This window comes from Lemur catta, chromosome 6 (assembly GCF_020740605.2).
Source record: "Lemur catta isolate mLemCat1 chromosome 6, mLemCat1.pri, whole genome shotgun sequence".
NCBI lineage: Eukaryota > Metazoa > Chordata > Mammalia > Primates > Lemuridae > Lemur > Lemur catta.
This window is the reverse complement of record NC_059133.1, coordinates 8854347-8875131: the sequence shown is the minus strand read 5'-3', so window position 1 is coordinate 8875131 and position 20785 is coordinate 8854347. Positions and strand designations below refer to the sequence as shown.

Genomic DNA, 20785 nt, shown 5'->3' with positions numbered 1-20785 from the left:
TGCCATCAGTCCTTTGAGACACTCTCAGACAGATGGGGGTGCCAGGCTGGGGGGATCCATGTGTGAGGTTGGTCTGCCTTGAATGTTGTCCTTGACCCTGACTCTCTGGAGCCAGCTGCTGACCCTAACCCATAACTAGCTGATCCCATCTGCTGCCCAGTCCCAGGACCTGCCGCTGTCACCAGGTGGGTTCCCAGGCTTTCCGCTCCCATCCACCTGGAATCACAGACCATCTCACATTCCATCTGGAGAGCTCTTTGGAGTAACCAAAGCAAGGGCCTCAGCTCACGGATGAGGAAGGCCAGGCCCAGAGAGAGCAGGGACTTACAGAAGGCCACACGGCAGGTTAGCAGCACGGCTGGCTGGGAACCAAGGGCTGGTCTTGCCCGTGCTCTGCCCACCCCTCCATGCTTCTCCCCAGCCTCTCAGCTCCTTCCTTCCCTCCCCAGGGCCATGTGGAAGGGGCAGGTAATGTGACTCTGTGAGGGGCGGGGTCTCCTAGGCCACGATACCCCTGCCTTAAGCTGCTCCCAGGCCAGACTGAAATGGCCCAGGCCCTGTCCTTGGCATGGGATGGGGGGTGTGATTGTGCCAGTGGCCACAGCTATGGGTGAGCACAAGGGATGACCAGGCCCTTTGGCCTCCCAGGATCTTGGTCCCTAGCTCTCCAGGCTGGAACTGGGAAGGGAGTATCCTGGAAACAGGTGGGGCCGGGCCGGGCAGGGAACCAACATTCAAACCACCACACACGAAGAAAGGAGGCAAGAGGAGGAGGAGGCAGGGTGTGGGTGGGGGATGGGGTGGGGGAGGCTCCATCCAGAGTCTCCTATGTCTCTGACATACCCTTCTACAGCCTGTTGTGGTCCTCAAGGGGAGGGGCCAGGCCTGCTGTATGGGGGACACGGGGGCAGATGGCCACCCCACCACTGAGAGAGTGGGCCCTCCCCCATACAACAACCTTGTGGGGGATGCCGTCGGGATTAGTGGAATCAGATGTGACTGATGGGACCGGTGGGGGGGGTTACAGACGACTCCAGTGCAATGCCAGGAGGGTGGGCAGAGCCTGGGCTCACCCCAGGCTTCACCTGGTGACTTGAGATGCTTGTCCCCATCAGGAGGGGTGAGGGGACACACTCACAGGGGAGGGCATTTTGGACGTGTGGGTATAGGTGAGGGGAAATGGAGGCACGGCCAGGAGTAGGGCAGGAGGGAAGGCCAGTGCGTGGGCAGGCTGAGGAGGAGATGTGCCCCTCACAAGGTCCCCAAAGTGGCAGGGAGGTGAGGGGCCCTGGATGAGGTGGCCCCTCATGCCTTGGCCCTCCCCTTGCAGACATCAAAGGCAGCCTTCGTTGCACCCCCGAAGGCCTCCACCAGCTTGTCTTCCCAGGGAAGGACGTTGCCCAGCATTGGCCCGGTGCAGTTGGCAATGCCCAGCACCTGGGCAGGTGTCAAGGCGTGGTCCCACAGGTTAAACTGGGCAATGTCACCGACGAAGGCCTGGGTGGCATCAAACCGGCCACCCAGGGTATCCTGGGCCAAGAGAGCAGCAGAGAAAGGAGAGACACAGAGTGAGGGAACAAAAAGGACAGGCAGGCACTCAGAGAGTCAGATGCCATCCCAGCTGAAGCCCCGCCCCTGTCCCCACTGAAGCCCCACCCCCAAGACTCAGCCCCGCCCCCAAGACTCTAGCTCCTGGGGCATGTCTCTGCTCTCTCTGGCCCTCAGTCTGCCCATCTGCGGAGTGGTGTGGTTCAGCCAAACACCAGCCCGAGCCTTACCTGTTCCTGGCCCAAGATAAGGATCCCATGAGGCTTGATGGGGTGCCAGGCAGCCAGGTTCTCGCCGGAGCCCTGCAGCTCCCCGTCCTGGTAGGCAGACCACAGGCCATCCCTTGTGGTCCAGGCGATGCAGATGTGGTGCCAGCCATTGTCCTTCAGGCTCAGGGGCAGCTGGGCCACCTGGACACAGGTCCCCCAACCTCAGGTCAGAGGTGCCACAAGGCCCAAGGCTGGAGTAGTGGGGTAGGGGGTGGGGAGACCCATGTCCTTCCCTCCAGGGAGTGACCCAAGGCCTCAATTCCCCCTCTCCTTCCTCCCAGCCCAGCGTCTCTCCCTGACTCTTCTCCCCTCTTTCCCCACGGGCCAAACCAAGCAGCTCCACTCAGATCACAAGGGACTACGACGCAGTTTTGGTTTCCAGTTGTTTCTAGGTGGTTTACTCACTCTCTAACAGGCCTGTGAGGTCATGCAGGGCAGGAGCAGGGTGTCACAATCGTATCCTCCCCTGCACACCCCACACAGGCACCCCCCGCCCCCCACGGCTGGGGCTCAGGAAGCACTGGCAGTGGCAGAGTGAGCCTTGGACTCAGAGGCCAGGCACCGGCATCTGGCCCTGGTTCTGCCACCAACCCGCTTTGTGACCTTGGGGAGGCTGCTCTTTCCTCCCTGGGCTCTTTTCTCATCTGTAAAGTGAGAAGGTCAAACAACCCAAGATGGCAAACACGCAGCCACTGCCTCTTCCTCCACCCAAGGCAGACATGGCTAATCAATCACGAGCCTAGACTCAGCCTCAGACTCTTTCTCATCACATGCTCTGAGAAGCCACTGCTGATTGATTCGAGTTGCCCTGTGCAATGAAAGGTACTTGCTATCTGTGGATTTGGTGCTCCCAAAGGGCTCTTTTTCCTCATAAGTTCTCTGAGATCACACCTTAATATGACATTCTCTGAGGCCTATTTAGTGCCAGGCCTTGTTCTGGACACTGGGGATATGGATCTGGTCTGGGCCCTAAATGAGCTGAGTTGCCCAGGAGGGAAGGATTTCAGGGACAGTACTGAAGACAAAATAACACAGGGACCATGAGGGCGGTACAAAGGCTGTGTGAAGGCCCAGGAGGAAGAGGGGGACGTGGGAACAGAAGGCAGGTTATCTGGAAGGACAACAGAACCTGACCGTTCCACTGCTGCGCACACCAAGGGTGGGCACGGCATGGGCAAAGGTTTAGGGGCCGGAATAAAAGGGGAACAGTGAGCAGTCTGTGAGGTTGGCTCTCAAAAGGACTCCAGACGTTCCCAGGATTGGGCTGCGCAGTGCCCTGTCCAGGGTGCTGAATTCCCGCTAATGTGAACTTGAGTGATGAACTTGGGCAAAGCCAAGAACGGCAGCCAAGGGGTGATGAAGGGAACAGGGTAGCAGGACTGAGATGTGGTCCAGCCACTGTGGGGCTTGTGGGGCTTATTGGTCCACAAGAGAAATTCACTACCCTCTGGGCCCATCTCCCTCCTCCTCCTCCTTCTGCAGGTGCCCATGAAAGGCACCTTCTGCTGAGCTGGGTTCTGATGGTGTGAGCCACTCCTAGTGGCTCTTTATGGCTGTGGGCTAGTCACAGGTGGGTGTGATATGTGACATCTACATTTCCAGAGAGGTCTCAACAGATCCTCATGCCTCCAAGGCCCAAAGAGATGTTGCAGGTTTGTGGGGGGAACTTTCGGGAGGCGATGAGGATGGTAAGATGCTCCCCTCCCTTCCCCCTCAATACCACGCCCCTGCCACATCACTCCTCCCACCCAAGGCCTGTCCTTGTCCTGCCTTTCAGCCCAAGGGCAGAACAGGGCAGAGGTTACAAAGTGGTTTCTGGAGCCCAAGACCCCAAATCACAGCATCACCCCTTCACCAGCTCTGTGGCCAGCATGCATTATTTCCCATTCTGGAGCCTCAGCTTCTCCATCTGCAAAATGGGACAGTCCAGGCTGATAGGGTGAGTAAAGTGCTGATTAGCCCAGTGCCTGGCACAATACAAATAGTTCGCTCAATGCTAGGCTCTGCTCAAATCCCCCTACATGTGTTTAAGCCACTTATTTCTCACTACAGCTCTATGAGGCAGGGGCTATTATCATTCCTGATTTACAGATGAGGAAACTGAGGCACAGGGTGGGTCTATGGTCACACAGTGGTTACAGTGCAGAACCAGAACTCAAATCCAGCATTCAGGTCCAGAGCCTACCCACGGCATCACTCTCCGTAGTGCAGAGGGGCAGAGGGGCCGGCTCCCAGGGAGTGGAAGGGACAAGGAGTCCACCAGCACTCCCCTCCCCCCAGGTGGATCCTTGGACCTCACTTTCTTCCTTCAACGTCCAGGAGAATGAGCAGGGCCTGGGGGCAGACACCTCAGCCACGCCCCCATAGCCAGGGCATCAGGGAAGTCACTGGATCCCCATGAGCCTCACTTGCCTCCTCTGTAAAATGGGAACAACATTTACAGCCTCAGTTGGACACAAGCCCCTCTGCAGCCAGCCCCGTGTCTAGGTTGTCTTTGTATTCCCAGGACCTGTCCTGAACACAGTAGGCACTTCATGTGTGCTGAATATGCTGAGCGGGAGAATGAGGAGAACTGACCCGGGTTTGGGCTCAGCATAGAGCAGGTGCTCCCGGAAGGGTCACCGTCCCCCGCACTGCCCACCTTGTCGTTGATCAGCAGCTCCATGGGTTCGTGGCCTGCCTCCAGCAGCACGATCTCGTTGGCCTGCCCGGGCACCGAGTAGGAGAAGGGGGTGCCCTGGCCGGTGCCGCCCGACCTGGACCGCAGCCACATGCAGGCGGTGAACGCGTAGAGCTCGGGCAGCGCCTTCCGCACGCGAGCGTACATGTAGTTGTTCCGGAAGGGGATGCTGACCTTGAAGGCGTCTGGGGGGCTGTAGGCCGAGGACCCTGAGGGTGGCAAGGCAGACGCGTTGGGGTCGGCGGACTCTGACGAGGGCGGGCTGGGCAGGGCACACTCCAGAATGAGAGCTAACAGTTCCTGGGCACCTGCTGAGCACCAGGTGCCTTCGGGGCCTTCTCTGCTCTGCGCTGGTGTTGAGGGGCACGGTTAAAGCCCAAGGGCGAGACGTCCCAAGTTCGAATCCCATCTCCACCTCTTCCCAGCCATGTGACCTTCACCAAGTTAAACTTAACCTCTGTGGACTTCGGTTTCCTCAGGAACATGAGGGAACACTATTCCCTCCCTCTGGGTTGGGTGAGGGTTGAGGGGGACAGAGTGTGGGAAGGCCCTGGCCCACAGTAAATGCTTGACCAATGTTAGCTGTGATGATGATCATCATTTTTTAGAGTTTTTTTCCTATTTAATGAGCATTATATATATAGTGCCTTCTACGTGGCAGGCACTGTTCTAAGGGCTTTTATAATACATTATTTCATTCCTTGTAACCGCCCTGTGAGGTGGGCACTATTATAATCCTCGTTTCACAGATGAGGACACCTTGCGCAGAGAGGTTAAGTAATCTTCTCAAGGCCACACAGCTAGTAAGTGGCAGAGCTGAGATTTGAACAAAACAATCTTGGGACTCCCTGGTCTTCAAGGTGTCTTCCAATTCAGAGTTTCTGGCATTCTATGTCTTGAATATCAGACGGCTTTCTGCAGGGGGTAGACTGGAGAGTCACTGCCTCCAAGGGGAGGGGACACACCCACCACACACACCTCCAGGGTAGGAGTCATAGGCCACTGCCATCTGCCTGTCACTTCATCATTCCCAGTTCCTGGAGAATCCCCTCCCCCAGCTGGTTGGTAAGGGCCAGGGGTTCTGGGCTGGGGCCAGGGATGTGGACCCAGGGTTCCTGGACCCTGCTGGGGCTTGGGGTGAAGGCTGACAGGATGCATCATGGTAGGGGAGGAAGGTGCTCACTGACGGCTGCTTTAAGCCTATTTCTTAGATGAGGAAGTTGAGCCCCAAAAAGGGAAGTGACTTGCACAGGGGCACACAGATGTCCCACTGGGTGACCTCCTTCCCTCTGCCCTGCAGCCTCCTGAGTGGGCATTTCCCCTGATCACTTAGGAGACCCCATTAGAGGGACCAGTGGCAGGACTGAGTAGGATGGAGGCTGCCTCTCCTGTCCCTGTGCTCCAGCCAGGATGCTGCCCTCAGCCCACTAGGCCTGTCCCTCCCCTGCAGCTGTGCCCTGCTATGGTCCCTCCACTCCCAGTTTTGCTCTCCACCTCTGCTTTCAAGAACTAGCTTGAGGCCTACCTCCTCCAGGAAGCCACCTGGATTTTCTTCTCCTGGACTCCTGTTCCCCATCTAAGCCAGCCCCAGATAATTGCTCACGGTTCCCTCATGTCTATAAGCCTCTTAAGAGTGGTCCTCACAAGATTTCAAAGCCAGAAGGTCCCCAAGAGCTCATGAGTCCTAACCTCACCCCCACTTCTCAGATGAGGAAAACTGAGGCCTGGGGAAAGGGAGTGACCTTCCAAGGTCACAGAGCAAGCCAGTGACAGATGTGGAACCAGAAGCCAGGTCTCCTCATACTCATACCTGTATATGTCTGTTATGTTTCTCTGACCCCCTGGCAGTACCAGGCCCAGGTGGTAAACAAATGACAAAATCCTGACTGATTTGTTGAAGGTGCTATTTTGAGTGGGGTTATATGCGTGACCGTGGAGTCACACTTGGTTTGAGGTTTAGATCCACCACTTATTGGCTGTGTGACATTGAGTATGTCACTTGACCTCTCTGAGCCTCACTTTTCTCACATGTAAAAACTGTGAAGATTAAATCAGTACTTGGGCTCAAGTACTTAGCCCAATCCCAGGACATAGAAAGTGCCAGAAACAGTAACTGTTAATAATAACTTTGATAATGATAATATCCCCCAATTATTCTTTCCATCTTGTGTTCCACAGGCGCCTCCTCACCCTCCCATCCAGCACTGGCCTCTGGAGAGCATGAACGTGCTTTGTGAGTGGATCTGTCACCCCAAGGACCCCGCCAAGGACGCCACGCCCTCCCCGGGGCCCAGACCCACCGTGCTCCAGCTCGGCCAGGCGGCCCTGCAGGGCGTCCAGCTCCTTCTCCACCTCCTGCCGCTGCCGGCGGCTGCTGTGACTGAGGGCCGCACGCTCCTTCTCCAGCGCCAGCACCTGGGCCAGCAGCTGCCCCTCCAGCTGGTCCACCTTGGAGTGCAGGGCGGTGGGCGCCACGGGGGCAGGGCCCGGGGCAGTCGAGAGGTTCACACGGGCTGGGAGCTCCTGCTGCTCACAGGGCAGAGAGAGAGGGCCGTGAGAGGTCACCTCGGGGAGGAAGGAAAGGCACGGGCACCGAGATGCCCACTGCCCCTGCTCAGCGACCCCCACACGCAAAGTGGGGATGGCAGTGCCAGCCGCAGGCAGCAGACGCGGCCCGGGTGCCTGTGCCTGGTGCTGGTGCCTCGCGAGGAGCAGCAGGCGGAGCTGGCTCCTGCCCCCGAGGGTAGCTCAGCCTGTGGCGGGGTGCGGGGCCGGCCCAAGGAGGACTGTGAAGGGTCCCAGGTGGCTCCCATGCGCAGTCAGGATGGAGAGCCACTGTCCTACTCCTTCCTAGCTGCAGGGCTGGACACCAACTGGCCAGTAAAGCGGTGGACTGTCGTAGTCTATGCTCATTCACTCACCAGCTCCTCCAAAAGGCGACTGTGCACAAGGCTCCGTGTGGGCTCTGGGCAGACCCAGGGGCACAAACCGGGGGCTTCTGGAGCAAGACTCCAGTGGCCTGGACATTCCAGGGTGGCAGGTGGTTAAAATCACATACCCTGGACTCAGACAGCCAAGGGTTCAAATCCCGCTCGGGAACCAACCTGCTATGTGACCCTGGGAAAATCCCTTGACTTCTCTGAACTTGTTTACTCATGGGACAACTGCACCTATTTGGAGGGCTGTGGGGAGGGTTAAGGGGTAAATGCCAATAAACAGAGCCTGCTTATTGTCATTACTGGCTGGGGCAGAGTGTCCCTGGGTGGGCTCTGACACCCCCATCCAGCCCAGGATGAGGAGAAAGTGTTTAGAGTCCCCCCACCTCCATCCTGTCTTGAAGACTGCAGTGGGCAGGAGATTGGGGCAGGATGTGGAGAGGCCTCTCCTCCCCCATCCTGCTGAAGGAAGCCCCTTCTGGGGTGGAGGAAGGCAGATGAGGCCACTGTTTCAGACTCTGGGAGGGGACAGTCTCTGGCGGACATGTCACGGAAATATCAGTAGGAGATTAATAATTCAATGAGCTGCCACGAGCCAAATTAGACCTTTGCCATCCCCCTGGCTTCCCCACCCCCTCCAGGGTCCCCACTGCCAGGCCTGGTGCCTCCACACTCCCCAGGGCCTGCGAAGTTCCCGCTCAGCCTGGCCCTGGGCCCTGCCCCGAGGCTTAGGCCCCAGACGTGAGCTCATTGAATCCTCGAGATCCATTCGCTAAGCGATGCTCAGTGAGCACCTGCCATGTACTGGGCCTGCCCCGGGTGCTGGGATACAGCTGAGGGCAAAACAGAAAGCCAAGAGCACCACACCTCCTGGAGTCCTGAGCCTTGAAGGGTGGCCCTGCAGCCTGGGGCAAGTGCCAGAGACCCTCCCATCCTTACTGGCCCAGCCCTGCCCTTGCCAGTCATTTGCTGGGTGACATTGGCAATTCCCTTAACCTCTCTGAACCCATTTTCTAGCCATGTGACAAGGGGATAAGTGTGTCCCCTGCATCAAAGTGGTAGAGAGTAGAGTGCCATTGCCATACTCAGTGCTCGAGACATAGGAGCTGCCATGTGGACAGTGATGTGGCCTCAAGCTGAGGAGTTGGAGGGACCAACACTGGGCTCTGCCACTGCGCGCCAAGGGTGCTGGCGGGGGGGGTAACCCCTCTGGTATCATTTTTCTTCTTCTATAAAATGGGTGCTTGGAAGGCCCAGCTTGCCGGGCTGTGGTCAGGATTAAATGATGGTGCGTGGGGGAGGGCCCGGCCCAAAGCCTGGCCCAGTGGTGTCAAGGGCGCGGTTTCAGGTGCTTGGGGTAGGCGGGAAGACTTGAACGGGATGCTCTTAGCTGCAGTCTGAGCCCCCGCAGGCACCTTGCAAATGTTCACTTGCAGAATCTGCTTAACGTACCTGTGCTGTAGGGACCACCAGTGTCCCCGATTCACGGGCAAGAAACTAGGGTGACAGAGTCACCCGAGATCACACCAGGGCAAGCAGCAGAGCTGGGACCGAGCCTGGCAGGCCAGCCTTCCCATCTCCTCTGCGTCACTCACCACGTGGCTCCTCTTGGCCCCTGCAGGTGGCCCTTCTGGAAGCCCTTCTCCCTCTCTGTCCCACGTGTCCCCAAGCCTACTGAGTGGCTCCTGTTGGAGAGGTGAGGCTGCTTCAAAGGGCGGGGGGTCTGGTGCCAGGTCACACTCAGCACCCCTTTCTGCTGTGGTGGGAGGGCTGAGGCCCAGCCTCCCATGCCAGGCTGTGAGATGGGGCAACAGCACCCAAGTCACCGGGGTTATCCAGGCTGGCTCTAGAAAGGGACCTCATGAAGCAGCAGGAAGGGTCCAACCATCATTAGCCCGCCTCCCATCCCATGTAAGAGGTCCCAGCTGCCCATCCATGCTTGGCCCGGCGGGTGTTGGGGGGACAGATGAGCCACGCGGCACACCTGGCCACCCCGTTACACTGTGCTATCCCGAGGGCTCATTCTAACTGCCACGGTTCCTACAAGCCCTGGCTTTGGTGCGAACTAACCACAAAGCCTCAGCTTCCCCTCCCATAAAATGGGGACAACAGACCTCACTCTGTCCATCCCCAGGACAGAAGGAAAGATGGGAAGAAAGAATGGAAGTGACAGGTGACAAGCCCTTGTGGACTATGAAAGCATAATGCAGGCCGTGAGGCTTGACCACGTCAGCTGGTGGGGAGCTTGCCGCTGCCACGGCCTTAATGTGACCACAGACAGCCCACGGGGAGACAGAGCCAGCCACCCACAGGATGGAGATGCCGGCTTCCAGTTAGCTCACGGTGCGTCCCACCCAGGGCTGCATTCCACCCCGGCCCCTGCACTGCTCTGTCCCCAGGCCCCCACCCCCCTCTGTGCCAAGCTTGAGGCCAGAGGGCACACACTGAATGAGACCACGCGCCAGGCCACCCTTGGCACTGTGCATGTATTTACTCATGAATCCTCACAGACACTCGCGAGCTTGGCACACTTAGCACCCCCATTTCACAGATGGGAAATCGAGGCAGGAGTCCCTCTGATTTGTCTACAACGGGGCTGGGCAAAGCTGACACTCCTGGAGCCAACGTCTTCTCTCTCTAGCCAAGCGTCCTCCCCGCTCAGAGGCAGGAAGAACTGCCAGGAAGAAGGGGGCGTCAAGGCTATTTACACAGATGCTGTTTTGAGGAGAAAACGTGCAGGCGCTGTGTGTGTGTGTGTGCGCGTGTGTGTCTGTGTGTAGCGCACAAGCTGTTCTTTTGTCAAAGCCACCGGCTTTGCCGTGGCCAGGAAGGCCAGGGAGGCAGTGGGCTCCCCGGATTGTGTGTGAGCCCCTCCTCATCCCGGTCTGAATCAGAAGAACATGACTCCCCCCACCTCCCATCTGCTGTGGGTGCAGGCTGTGCCATGTGGGCTCCCGGCCTGATGCCAAGTGGGCCCCCGGCCTAAGACAGTGGGGGGACAATGACGCCAACACCCCCACTCAGCTCCTGGTGGGCAGGAGAAAGGGGGCTGAAAGCTGGCGGTGGGGTCTGGTGAGAGTCTGCTGGGCCCGGAGCCAGAGCCCGGGGTTCTAGGCCCAGCTCAACCGCTCATCGCCGGGCTCATTAGCACGCTGACAGCAGCAGCTGTCCCCACTGGGCACTCACCGGGTGCCAGGCCCTGCATGGGGCAACTGTGCAAACATTTCTCAATCTCGCTCAACAACCTGGGCAAGTAAGGAGGCCCACCTTACAGATGAGGGAACTGAGGATCAGGAAGGTGAGGCTCCCTGCCTAAGGTCACACAGCCGCAAGGTGGCAGAGCCAGGACTCCAGCCTGGCCCTCTGGGTTCCAGAACCTGTGCCCATTCCTCGGTCCTACCTTGACAGTCTGGGTCTCGGTTTGTTGATCTACCAAGTGGGCACAGTGCTGGTGGCCCTGCCTACCTCGAAAGCCAGCGGGAGAGGTTCTAGTGGCCATGAGAAGGCCGGGCAGGCCTCTGCAGTGTCAGACTGCAGAGCAGGGCGGCTTCACAAAGGGGGCCTGATGGGACGGTCCTCCCAGCATGGGGTGGCTGAGATTGGGGGGACATGGGGAAGCCCCAACCACCTCGTCCCCACCGGGGGTCTGCTCCCTTCCTGCAGGGAGCTGAAGGAAGGTGTAGGATTCCAGGGTCAGGATCCACCCTCTGCACAGCCCACCCCTGCCTGGACAGCACAGGACCTGGCTCCAGGGGCAGCAGGGCCAGGTGGAAAGTGAACAGACTCTGGGGCAGCAGTGTGGGTCACAATCACCCCCCTTCCCCATCCAATCACCCCCAAGTCTTGTGTGACTCCCGCCTGGGCTCACCTACCAGCTCAGCGACCTTGTTGTGTAAGGTTGCTGTGCCTCAGTTTCTCAATTGGCCAAAAAGACTAAAATAATACTATCTCATAGCATTGTGCGGATTAAATGAGTTCATAGATACAAGGCTCCTAGAGTAGAGTTGGCACATGAAGTGCCATGTGAGTGTCAGTTATTAGTATTAGGAATAACACTACTTGAATACCTCTTGAAGTGGTCCACCTTCCTGCATCTCCAACTCTAAATCTGTTTGTTAAATCATTATATCGAGAGAAAAAGCAGGCTACAGAGCAGGTGGATATCATTTATATAAACTTGTAAAACATTCGACAGAGAGTGATGTATGGTCAAGGGACACATGAATAGGAGGTAAACGCATGAGACATGCACAGGACAAGTCAATGCAAATTCAGGACATGTGGCTGTTCGGGCGCGGGCGGCTGGGGCTGGCACTGGGGAGGCTCTGGCAAGGCAGCCACCAGCTGGACATATTTGGGTCTTGAGTCTGGGCAGGGACCTGGGTGGCATTCTCCATACCTTTTTTTCCTGTCTAAAACACTTCACACTGCTTTAAAAATGGGGAAAAAATTCCCAAAGTGGAGACTTGAATGGTCTAATCTAACCCTGACTCTTACCCAGGGCCTCACTCAGCTCCTTTGCTTCTCTCTAGTCCTGGCTGCTGTCCCCTGGACTGTGTCACAGCTTCCACTCCAGTCCTCACCACACAGCAGCCAGAAGCAAGTCCAACCACGCTGCTCTCTGTTTAAAACCCTTCCATAGCCCCCTCCACCCACCAATAAAGTCCCTGTCCTTCTAGCCTGAGCCCTCAGGACACAACCCACACTCACCACCCCCCACCCCCACAACTGCAGGCTACAGGTCCCTCCCACGGAAAGTCCCCAGCTGCCCAACTGCCCTGAGCAACCTCTCACCCTAAGGCCTCTGCACATGCTGTTCCTTCTGCCGAGAACACTCTTCCTGCCCCTCCTCTGCCCAGTGACTGCTCACTCTCCAGATGGCAGCTCTCAATGCCTGAGCTAAGACGCTCCACAGGGAGAGGAGAATAGGCCTCCAGGGCTTCCCTGGCAGGGCTGCAGAGCACTCACTCATCCACCCATCCGTCCACCCGCGGGTGCTGCAGTGTGCCGCCAGCCGCCCAACATGGTGCTGTGGCTGTGCGCACGGACTCTCACGTCAGGCAGCCGGCTGTCATTTCCGGGCTCCTCACTTACTGGATCTGCGGCCTTGGGCAAGTTGCTCAACTCCTCTCACCCTCACTTTCCTCACTTGTAAAATGAGGGTGATACTGGTACCTCCATCAGGGATGTGAGTAATGATGAAATGAAAGAATGCAGTCTGGCATATCATGGGGGGGCTGATAAGTGGTTGCAACCATTATTACTATCATCCACTATTCCCGAGAGGCAGGAGGTCACACTGTGTAACAGTACGCGCCCTAGAGCCAGGCGGTCTGGATCGAAACACCAGCTGAGTGGCCTGGACAAGTTTCTGAGTCTCTCTGAGCCTCGGTTTCCTCATCTGTAAAATGGGGATAGTGATGGTCCCATGGTTCTTATGGGACTCAGTCGACAGGCCTGGCACAGAGGGCGAGCTCATCCCTGCTGCCTCCCACTGAGTGCCAGGTGCAAACAGGGCCCTGTGCCTGCCACAGGCAGTGCTCCCATCTGGCAGGGAGGCAGACGCTGCGCTGGGACGGCCAGGGCACCGGGCACGGAGTGACAGGGACTGCCAGGGCGGGAGTGGGGGAGCCTGGGTGGGCAGCCCGTGTCGCCCTGTCCTGCTGTCCCGCCTTGGTCTCCAGGGTCAAGCCCAGCAGGCCACTCTGTCTCCATCCAACCCAGGCGGGGGTCGGGGACAGCGAGGGGCAGAGGGCAGAGTGGTTTGGATCATCCTGGTCCCCAGTGCCAATTTGGAGCCAGAGTGAAAAGAAGACAAATGGGGAGGAGGATGAGGAAGGGCGAGGAAGGCTCTCTCCAGAAGTGGGAGCAAGGCATGGCCTGCCATGCCCCCCTGGGCTCCGAGGCCCCTCAGTGCGCCTTGGGACCTTTCCGGCACCGGGCCCCTGGATTCTCTCAAGCTCTCCCTGTCAGGCTGCTGCTGCCACAAGGCCACCCAGGACTTCTGCTCAGACCCTGCCTGCCGGCACGCGCCGGGACCCTAGCCAGAAGGCCTCAGCAAAGACCAAGCCCCCACCCCCAGCCACTTCAGTCAGAAATCCTGGCTGTGGCCGTGGCTCAGCCTCTGCCGCCATGTGGCTGTGGCAAGGCCCTCGCCTCTCTGAGCCTCAGTTTCCCCTGGAGTAAAACAAGGGCCGTGGGGGCACATAAGTGCTTCCATTTGGGGTTGGTTGGCTCAATCCCTGTCCATAGAGATCCATGAGGACGACACCACGTCTTCCACGCGGTGGGGAGCACGGACCTCTGACTTCATTCCACCTCCTACAGGCAAAGACTTACAAACATGAGAAAAGGTGCTCAACATCATGAGTCATCAGAGAAATACAAATTCAAACCACAATGAGTCCACTACACGCCCACCAGAACGGGAGTATTTTTAAAATGACCATACCAAGGTTGGCGAGGTTCACACGCAGGTGGGCGTGTAAACCCTCACAGCCACTTCGGGAAGACGTTTGGCAGTACCTACTAACGCTAAATATATGCCCATCCTGTGACCCAGGCAGCCCACTCCTGGGGACAGATCCAGGAGAAATGAGGGCTGACAGCCACCAAGAGATTTCACAAGAATGTTCACAGCAGCTTTATTTGCAACGTCAGAAACCACTCAAACGTCCATCCACAGAACGGGTCAATGAGTTACGGCACAGCCATACAACGAAACACCGCAAACAATGAAGTGAAAAACAACAAACCACCGATACATGCAACACGACTGGATGGCACAGACATGTGTCAAATAAAAAGCCACCGGACGCAAAGCTGCACAGCTGTCTGAGTCCATTTGTATGAAGTTCAAACACAGGCAAAACTGACGTGCGGTAAGAGAAGCCAGATTGTGGTTATCTTTGGGGAAGTACTGACTTTGGGGGACACAAGGGAGCCTTTTGTGGTGCTGGAAATGTTCTGATTCCTGAGCTGGGTGGTGCTTTCATCAGTGTACCCACACAAACATTTTCACTCAACTGTCCACTTAAGCTCTGTGTCCTTTATAAGTTAGATATGTGAGCTCTTACATATCTTGAATGTAAGATATACCTAAAAAAAAAAAAAAAAAGTCCCACAGGTAAGGCTCTGCCTTCTGCCTAAGCAGCTCTTGCCAGGCTTGGAACAGCAGGAAAGTGTCTCCTTTCCTGGAGGATGGACCACTGTGGATGGGAGGCTTCAACGGCACAGGATGACAGAGCAAGAGGGATCTTCTGGGACATCCTGCCCACCTCTCCCATTTGACAGATGGGCAAACTGAGGATCAGAGAGGAGAAGAGATTTTTCTGAGGTCACAGCAAGCAAGTGGCAAAGCTGGGGTTTAAAAATCCATGTTTCTTCCGAGAATGAAAGTGCCACCACTGGCAGGGTGGGTGTCCCATTTGGAGACTGGGGGAGGCCAGCCACAGGGAGAGGGGCCAGTGGGGTCTGCAGGTGGCTGGAGTGCAGCTCCCCCATCCTCATGCCAGGGATCATTCACCAAGTGCATACCCCCCGCCAGGCTCTATGCCAAAACCTCTATTATGTCATTTAATCCCAGGAGGGAGGGGCTGTTTTTAATCTCCACTTCACAGATAGGAAACTGAGGCTGAGGAAGCTAAGCATCTTGCCTAAGGTCACAGAACTCTCAAATGACAGAGCTGGAATGTGAACCCAGGTGGTTTGCTAGGTCTGCGTCCCTCACACTCTCTGAGCCTCCACTTCCTCACCTGTGAGATGGGACCGCACAGGGCCTGCTTCCCAGGACTGAAGCCCGCACAGGCGCTGCGCACGCAGCAAGTGCACAGTGGGCATGAGCCAGTCTCAGCCGCAGCAGCAAAGGCCCACAGCGAGTCTCCCGATGACTTTGAGGACTGGCCTTTGTCCCTCTCGCTCCAGGTGTGCTGAGGCGCCGTCCCCACCTGTCTTCCTCGCTCTCCCGAGGGTGGGTGAGGCCTGACCCCTCCAGCCGAGACTGGAGTTAATGAAGAACGAGGCTCTGGAGCCGCACACCCTCCACTGCTGTGTGACTTGAGGCCAGTTTCTTAACCTCTCTAAACCTAGGTAAAAGGGGGATAGAATAGCACCTCCCTCCAAGAGACTTTATGAGGATTAAATGAGGTAATACGCAGTGCCTGACGCATGGGGAGTGCACGGTAAGTGGGCGCTGTCATGGTTACGTGGCTCCCACTCTAGGACGAGGGGAGGCGACTAGCTTGCCAGGCTGGGTTAAGGATATGGTTTATGTCCAAGAAATGTATTTAAATCAATCTCGAAGTTCCACTGTATACATATATTAAATTAGCACCAAAATGGAACACTGGGACATGCTTACGTAGCCCGTCGCCACATAAATGGGCCGACTCTCTTAGAAAGTGGTTCTTGGCCACAGCCACAAAAAGTCAATATCCTCTGACCCAGTAATACCACTCCTGGGAATTCCGCCTAAAGGAATAATTCAACAGACTTAAAAAGAAACAAACAAACAACTCTCTGCATGAAATGGATCCTGCAACGAGCATCTAGAAGAAAAATAATTAGAAACAACCTACGTCTCCAGTAACAGGAGCCAGTCAAGTGGACTGATGGATGGCGGTGCCGCAGATGAGTCCAGGGCATTAAGGCGGTCATTAAAACGGTAATTACATGGCAGCCCTGTGACAATGGCTGCATGTGGATGAGGATTGAAAGGGGGCTACAGAAGGGAGAAAATAATGCAAGTAAATGTGATTTTTCCCCCCCAAAAAACCTTTTGACTTTTTTCAATGAACAACAATAACAAGCATGAAAAGGGAAGAGGACAGCCAGACCTGCCCTCCCCTTTCATAGTCAGGGCGTGGGGGAGGGGTGGTGCAGGGCTGTGCCAGGTGGACATGGGCAGGAAGTGTGAGTGTTACAGGAGCTTGGGTGGGGTAGGAAGGGGACAGAGTGTGATCGGGGAAGGCCTCTGGGAAGAAGTGTCCTCAGAGAGACTCTTCGATGAGGCTCAGGGTTGTGCTGGGGTGAGCAAGGCAGAGGCAAGAAAGAGCCAAGAGAGGGGTCAGAAGAGAAGGGCCACATCCGAAGTGCAGCGTGGGAGTGGGCCCTACACCACAGGGGAGCCCGTTAAGGAAGACAGCTGGGGCTGCCCGGAGGACGGAAGGAGGGGCGTGCCTGCAGGGGGGAGACCAGCGAGAGGCTGCATCACAGAGAGGAAGCCTACCAGGACCAGGGGGGTGAGGGTGGAGCCAAGGACATCTTCTCAGAGCACACTGAGCAGTGGTGGAACAGTGAGGCTGGGGGCTGGTGGCACGTCCAAGGGAGATGCCAGGAAGCAGGGGGATTGATGGGTCTGGAGCTCGGGAAGGAACCCTGGGCTGGAGACTGGGCTTTGGCATGGGGCCCACCGTGGAGTGGGTGTTGGAAGCCTCAGGGAAAGTGAGAGCCAAGGTGGGTACAAACCTTAAGGGAGGAGGACCCTGCAAGGAGGCAGAGAACCAACAGAGAGGGAGAAGGAGGGGCAGCGAGAGAGGGATCTAGAAGCCAAGGGCACGGAGATCTGTAGGCTGAAATGATCAGCGGGGTCAGATGTCACCGAGGGGTCCAACAAGGTAAAGACTGAAAACTCCCTGTTCAGTTTATCAACTTTGGGGACGTTACCAACAGCACTTTCAGTGTGCCCTGTGGGAGAGAAAGTAGACCTCGCAAATCTGGGGGTGTTTGAGAATATTAGATGAGAAGAGAGGGGAGAAATCAGACCGTGACTAAAGGGTGCATGGCACCCAGTGAGGCCAGATGTCTGACCCTTCATCTGTTGGGCTCCAGACCCCAGCCCCTCCCAAGGGCCCCAAGGAGACTGGCTGTGGCTGCTGCCAGGCTCAGAAGGCAGACTTGATAGCCCAGCAGCCCCCTGCCTTTCTCGGTCCATGGCCATTGCACTCAGAAAAGAGGAGGAGTGTACGTGGGGAAGCCAGGGCTCCCCCAGCCTGGAAGGCTGACCTGTTGCCAAATCCCCGCCGCCAGGATCCCCTCAAGCTCAGCAGGCTGACCGGAAGGGAGGCCACCCTGCCAAGTGCCGCAGGTGCTGGGGGAACAGGTCCAGGGCAAGTCCTGCCTTGCCGGCCCCAGACGTGGGAGGAGCCACCTGTGCCATCTGGGCGTGGGGGCAGGGGCTATGGCAGGCAAGAGGAAGTTTATTGAAAATCAAATCTTTTTTTTAACATTAATAAAACCTGTTTCCTAAGGTGGGTTTGTTCCCATTTTGATTTTTGGCTGTATTTTAAAAATTAGTAATATTATAGCTTAATGATAAAAATAGCAACCACTTAAATCGATTGAGCATAACTGTGTCCTGGGCCCTTCATATAAACTTACTTACTTAATTCTCCTAACACTCCAATAAAATAGGTGCTGTTATTATCCCCATTTTACAGGTGAGGAAACTGAGACTCCCCTTCACTGTGGACTTTGAGTTTTTCCCTGATTATTTTCCTGCTCTTGACTCACCCATCCTAGAAACCCCTCAGAGCTGGCGGCGGGGCAGAGGGGTGCGGGCCTGGCTTTCCTCCTGCCTCTGCCACTCCCAGTCAGAGGTTTCTGAGCTGGTCTTCCCATCTGTAGGGTGAGGGGCTGGCTGCAGTGGCCACCTGGCTCTGCTCTGCCACCCGGGGCGATGTTCTGGAAGGCTGCAGGACCACAGCATCTTCAGTCAACCTCCCACAGCACATGGGCATGGCCTGTTGCTGCTCACCCAGGATTTAACTTAAGGAGCCATGACATCCAGGCACGGGGGCTGCATTTACTTCTTTCCGACATCTCTCCTTCCTCTGACTTGCCTGCTGCCCTTGGTCTGGGGGAGGTACGGAGGGGCAGAGGGTGCTTTGGCCTCTTTCTCCCCCTCCTACTACAGAGGGCATTTTCCTACCCTCCTTCCTTGTGGTCTGGAAATCAGTCTATGGCTGAGGGTGGTCAGTGTGTCCTGCCTAGTCTGACTCTCCCTTTTGGGGACCCCAAATTTGTTCTCATGGGGAAAAAGGTGGCCGTGGGACTCCAAGGGGGAAATGACTGGCCCAGGGTCACATGACAGCCAAGCGCAGGCTCCTCGCTGCCTGACCGGTGCCTCTGACCCGGAGCCTGGGCCAGGAAGGCCTGGAAAAGGTGGGTGCAGGAGGAGGACCTCGCGTGGGGCCCTACTCTCCACCCGGCCCCCACCCCACAGCTGCGGGCTTCCAGGATCTGAGCTTCTGCCAAGGTGCGGTCACTAGTCCCAGCCAGGGTGGGGGACTCAGGGGTGGGAGATGGTGAGGGGCACCCAGGTTTGTCGTATGGGGCACTCTGTCCCTGGCTCTTTGGAAAGAGAGGAGCACCCGAGTCCCTCAGACAGGCATCCTGTCTCCTGACTGTAGAGACTGAGTGTCAGCTGGTGATGATTTGGGGGTGTCTGGAAGAAGAAAATGAAATGGACATTGAATGAGATCCTAGTCCATGATGAGCATTTCACACACCCACGTTGTAATCAATTTCCACTACCAGTGGACACTGTTACACCCATTTAACAGACGTGGAAACCGAGGCTTGGAGGGGTGTTTGGCGAGGGAAAGGTATCCGAAATGAGCCTTTGGGCGCACCCCTGTGCCTCAGTCACTGTGCCAGACTCCTGTCCCTTTTCCCTGACGGAATCCTCCCGCCCTGCCAGCGAAGGAATGACGGTCCCCGTTACACAGACGGGAGACCCAAAGGTGGGAGACCCGCGGGCGGTGGCAGCCGCCCTGGGACGCGCTCGAGCGCCCGCCGCGGCCGCGCGGCCCCTCCCGCCCAGGCGGCTCCCCCGACGGCGCGCGGCGCTCACCTCCAGGCGGTCGATGCGGTCCCGGAGGGCGCGCACAGCGTCCTCCAGCTCAAGGATGAGCGCGGGCGAGTCCCCCGGCCCGTCGGCCATGGCGTCGCGGCGCGGCCCCGCGTCCTGGAGGCCGCGCGGCAGGCCGCTCTCACAGCGGCCCAGCTTGCCGGTGAGCTCGCGGATGGTGTCCTGGTCGGCGCGGATGCGCGCCTCCTGCTGCAGCGCCGTCTGGCGCAGCTGCTCGGCCGTGCTCTGCAGCAGCAGCAGCTCCTCGCGCTCGCCGGGCGCCGCGCCCGCCGCGTCCCCCTGCTCGGCCCCCGACGGGCAGGCGGCCGCCAGCGGCGTGCACAGGAAGCGGCTGAAGAGCAGCCCGGGCGGCAGCGGGTGCGCGCTGGCCGCAGGAGCCCCGGGCAGCGCCGGGGGCCCGGCCGAGCCGCCCGCGCCGTGCAGCGCGCTCAGGCTGCGCTGCGGGCCGGGGGACGCTGCGGCGCCCGAGGCGGCCGAGGCGTTGTCGGCGGCGCCGCCGCCGGGCAGCGCCCGCGCCGGGCTGGCCGCCAGGGGCACGCTGGCGATGATGCAGATGACGGCACCGAGGAACGCCAGCATGCCCGCGGCCAGCAGCACGGCCAGGAACTTCAGCGTGAGGCGGGCGGCGGGGGCGCCCGAGGCCCCCGGCAGGCGCGGCGGCGGGGTCGGGGCGCGGGGCCCGGGCGCGCGGGGCCGGCGCGGGAGCCGGAGCCGGAGCCGGAGCCGGAGCTGTCGCCGCGGCCGCTGCTGCCGCCGCTCTGAGCCCGAGAGGCGGGAGGAGGAGAGGGCGGCGGGCGGCGGGCGGCGGGGAGGGGGAGCGGGCGCGGCGGCCCCGCCCCACTCGCTCCCCCGGGCCGGCCCTGGCCCAGCCCCGCACCCGTTCCGTGCCGGGCGCAGAGGTGGGGGAGCCGCTGGCGATGCGGCGAGGAGCGGGGGCAGCGCCCAGGACTTTGTCTTGCTGCTGTCACAGCGCAGAGGGTGGCGACCCGATGGTCTCCCGGCGGGGCTCCTGGGCGAGCCCCCACCCCCACCCCTCTTGTGTTCTGGCCCCTCCCCGTACCTGTAATGCCGACAGCTACCTGGGAAGGACCTTTCCTCCGAGTGGGGCTCTGTGCTGGGCGTGCTATAAGCTTGGTCATAATTAAGCCTCACGGTGGACATGCTGACATTACAAATGGGGAAACCGAGGACCACCGAGGTCATGTCGCTGACATGGTCACATAGGTAGATGCATTAGAGCAGCCTTTGAGCTCAGGCACGTCTGACTGGACCCAGACTATGGGATGGAGCTGGGCTGGGAGCAATTGGAAGAAAAGAGGCCAGTTTGCGGGGGGAGGGGTTTGACCTAACCTTAGTATACGGTGGCCACCTGCCTGTCACCCCCCCTCAACCTTCATCCTCCTGAAGGAGCAGAGTTCACTCCCCTCCACCCCCACCAAAAAAAAAAAAATCTTCTTGTGATCTCAGAGGGTGATAGAAAGTC

General features: G+C 58.1%; 1 protein-coding gene across 1 annotated transcript; it reads right to left on the bottom strand.

The window, feature by feature from the left end:
• Positions 1 to 953: 953 nt before the first annotated feature.
• Positions 954 to 20505, bottom strand: NPTXR (neuronal pentraxin receptor). The gene is made up of 5 exons (XM_045555135.1): positions 19285 to 20505; positions 6798 to 7023; positions 4459 to 4706; positions 1779 to 1958; positions 954 to 1530 (listed from the first exon to the last, which is right to left on the bottom strand). Exons 1-5 carry the CDS (start codon positions 20503 to 20505, stop codon positions 1306 to 1308), a joined length of 2100 nt encoding a protein of 699 aa, XP_045411091.1. The 3' UTR covers positions 954 to 1305.
• Positions 20506 to 20785: the final 280 nt, after the last annotated feature.

Excerpts from the sequence above, each read along its gene's own strand:
- NPTXR (XM_045555135.1), bottom strand. The coding sequence starts at position 20,505 with ATGACCTCGGTGGTCCTCGGTTTCCCCATTTGTAATGTCAGCATGTCC. Across the intron at positions 4,707-6,797 it reads CCTGGCCGAGCTGGAGCACG|GGTCCTCGGCCTACAGCCCC; the intron begins GTGGGTCTGGGC and ends TGCCACCCTCAG. Across the intron at positions 1,531-1,778 it reads TTATCTTGGGCCAGGAACAG|GATACCCTGGGTGGCCGGTT; the intron begins GTAAGGCTCGGG and ends CTCTTGGCCCAG.